Source organism: Aquarana catesbeiana, linkage group LG03 (assembly GCF_042186555.1).
Source record: "Aquarana catesbeiana isolate 2022-GZ linkage group LG03, ASM4218655v1, whole genome shotgun sequence".
Taxonomy (NCBI): Eukaryota; Metazoa; Chordata; class Amphibia; order Anura; family Ranidae; genus Aquarana; species Aquarana catesbeiana.
In genome coordinates, this window is record NC_133326.1 from 704,276,583 (window position 1) to 704,279,216 (window position 2,634).

Genomic DNA, 2,634 nt, shown 5'->3' on the forward strand with positions numbered 1-2,634 from the left:
TTGGAAGTGCAGTTGCTGGAGATCTGAGCGGGACATGCAAGGAAAATAAAAAAACAGCATCTTTGCTTCTACATGATTGGATGATAAAATCCACAGTGCTTCCCCTCAGATTTACAGCGAGTACACTTGTATTGCAGAGTGGATTTGCCTTTAATAAACCCCAAAATACCTAATAATTTGGGGTGTACAAAACAAAGTGCTAGAATGCAATTTGCCTAATGGGGACACTAGTTAGATTGACCTGTGTGTGCCCGAGGAAAGGCATTGGTAGGGTTTTACCCTCACTTCCTGTTTGGCTGTGACAGGAAGTGAAGCCAATTTTCAGAAAAAGGACACAAAGCCCAACCTAAAAAAGACAAGCAGGGGTTCTAACACTCGAGCTGTGCGAGCTGATCGATCACCATCCTAATTGAGTGACAGATATTCTGTGGAGGCCAGTGTTTGATCCAATGCCTGATACCTTGTTGATTAAAGTGAGTGGCCATTGCACTTATTGGTGGAGCGTATCTATTCCTCTGGATTAAGCACCGGACTGCATGAGCTATTTTTTTACCACTAGATTTTAAAGCAACAATCTAGCAGCTTCAATAAGAGCTGTGTTTTTTTTGATACTCGCCTTTTCTGCACTGGACTTTCTGTTACTCCACATATTGTGGTCAATGTTGATTTATTATTCAGCATTTATTCATTAATAACTGTATGTCTATTGTCTGGTGGACACAGCCGGTGACAGATCGCACCACTGCGTGGCCCCACAGCTGCACAAGAGGCATGTTCTGGGGGGGACGTCATATGACGCCCTCCCAGAACTATAGTTTCCCCCCTGCCCGTCAATTTAATATAGGCCGGGTAGGAAGGTTTTAAATACTGAATTCCAAAGGGAGGGAACAGAATTGCAGGATCATAAAATGTGGCTAAGAGATCCAACATCTCCACAGTTACACCAGCATCGGGGTGAAGTAGCAGGATAGTATTTAGATTATCTAGAAGGGGGGGGGGAGATACCACCTATGTGTAATTTTGAACATCAACTCCCTATGATCAGCAGATAATATTCTGCAGGGTGAGTTTTTTTTTTTCTTAAAGCTTCATCGTTAGTTTTTTCCACACTAGTTCCGATTTGGGAAGAAGTTGAAAGCAAACTAAAGTTTTCATCAGTGACATTTATATCAATTGATAATCGCTTTTTTAGATAATTACAGTGAAATAAAATGAGAGGTGTTAATATAACTCATATGCTCTATTTTGTTGTTTTTGTTACTGGTGTGCATTCATTTTTCTTCCAGCACAGTAATCTGTAGACGTATTTCTTACTCTGGGAGGATGCAAAATAATAGATAAGAGGATCCAGACAACAGTTTATGCTGCTGAAACTGGTGAAAATCCTGAAGGGAATATAGAGAGAGTCATCATGCGAAAGAACCTTCACATAGTGAATTAAATGAATGACAGTAATCGGCATAAAAGAAAAGACAAACACACACAGAACAACTACAGATAGACGGATAGCTCGTGATCTCTTATGTGTGCCATCAACTTTTGAACTGCTGAGAGTGCGGATGATTCCGATGTAACAGAAAGTTACAATACATAACTGTAACAAGAGAAGTGAGATGGCAGTGATGCCATAAAAAAAATAGAAAGTCTTAAAATTATCATAGTTCGGGAATTCATGACATAACGTTTGCATATGATATGTAGCAATTTGTTGTTTTATGAGAAAATGCACAGAGCCGGCCAATGAGATGACCCAGATGACACCACACACCAGCCAGGCTCGTTTCACTGTGCGCCAGGAAAGAGACCGCACCGGATAGACTACGGCCAGGAAACGGTCCACGCTGATAATTGTCATGAGCAGGACGGAGCAGTACATGTTACAGTAAAATGCTGCCATGACAAAGCGACACATTACTTCTCCAAACATCCAGTTGGATCCCAAGAATCTGTAGACAATTTGAGAAGGCAGGAAGCTAACGTAGAGGACATCTGCAGTGGCGAGGTTCAGCATGTAGACCACTGCCGGCTTCCTGACCTTCATCTTCACCAGGAATATGATGATCGCCATGATATTGAGAGGAAGAGCCACCAGGAACACAACAGTATAAAAGGATGGAATAAGTTTGGTCACGCTCCAATGTGTGAATGGGTTTTCATCAATATAAGGTACCCCGCTTTTATCTGGAAATGAAAACATAATATTAGAATAGATACATGATACTGCTCTATAGCATCCTACAGTTGGAGGAATTATATAACATAGTTACATACATAGTAGGTGAGGTTGAAAAAAGACACAAGTCCATCAAGTCCAACCTATGTGTGTGATTATATGTAAGTATTACATTGTATATCCCTGTATGTTGTGGTCATTCAGGTGCTTATCTAATAGTTTTTTTAAACTATCGATGCCCCCCGCTGAAACCACCGCCTGTGGAAGGGAATTCCACATCCTTGCCGCTCTTACAGTAAAGAACCCTCTACGTAGTTTAAAGTTAAACCTCTTTTCTTCTAATTTTAAGAAGTGGCCACGAATCTTGTTAAACTCCCTTCTGTGAAAAAGTTTTATCCCTATTGTGGGGTCACCAGTACAGTATTTGTATATTGAAATCATATCCCCTCTCAAGCGTCTCT

General features: G+C 40.9%; 1 protein-coding gene across 1 annotated transcript; it reads right to left on the reverse strand.

Annotated features, from left to right (window-relative positions):
• Positions 1-1,100: 1,100 nt before the first annotated feature.
• On the reverse strand, positions 1,101-2,083 carry LOC141134890 (proteinase-activated receptor 1-like). The gene has a single exon (XM_073624318.1). It carries the CDS (start codon positions 2,066-2,068, stop codon positions 1,241-1,243), a length of 828 nt encoding a protein of 275 aa, XP_073480419.1. The 5' UTR covers positions 2,069-2,083; the 3' UTR covers positions 1,101-1,240.
• Between the last annotated feature and the right edge of the window lie 551 nt (positions 2,084-2,634).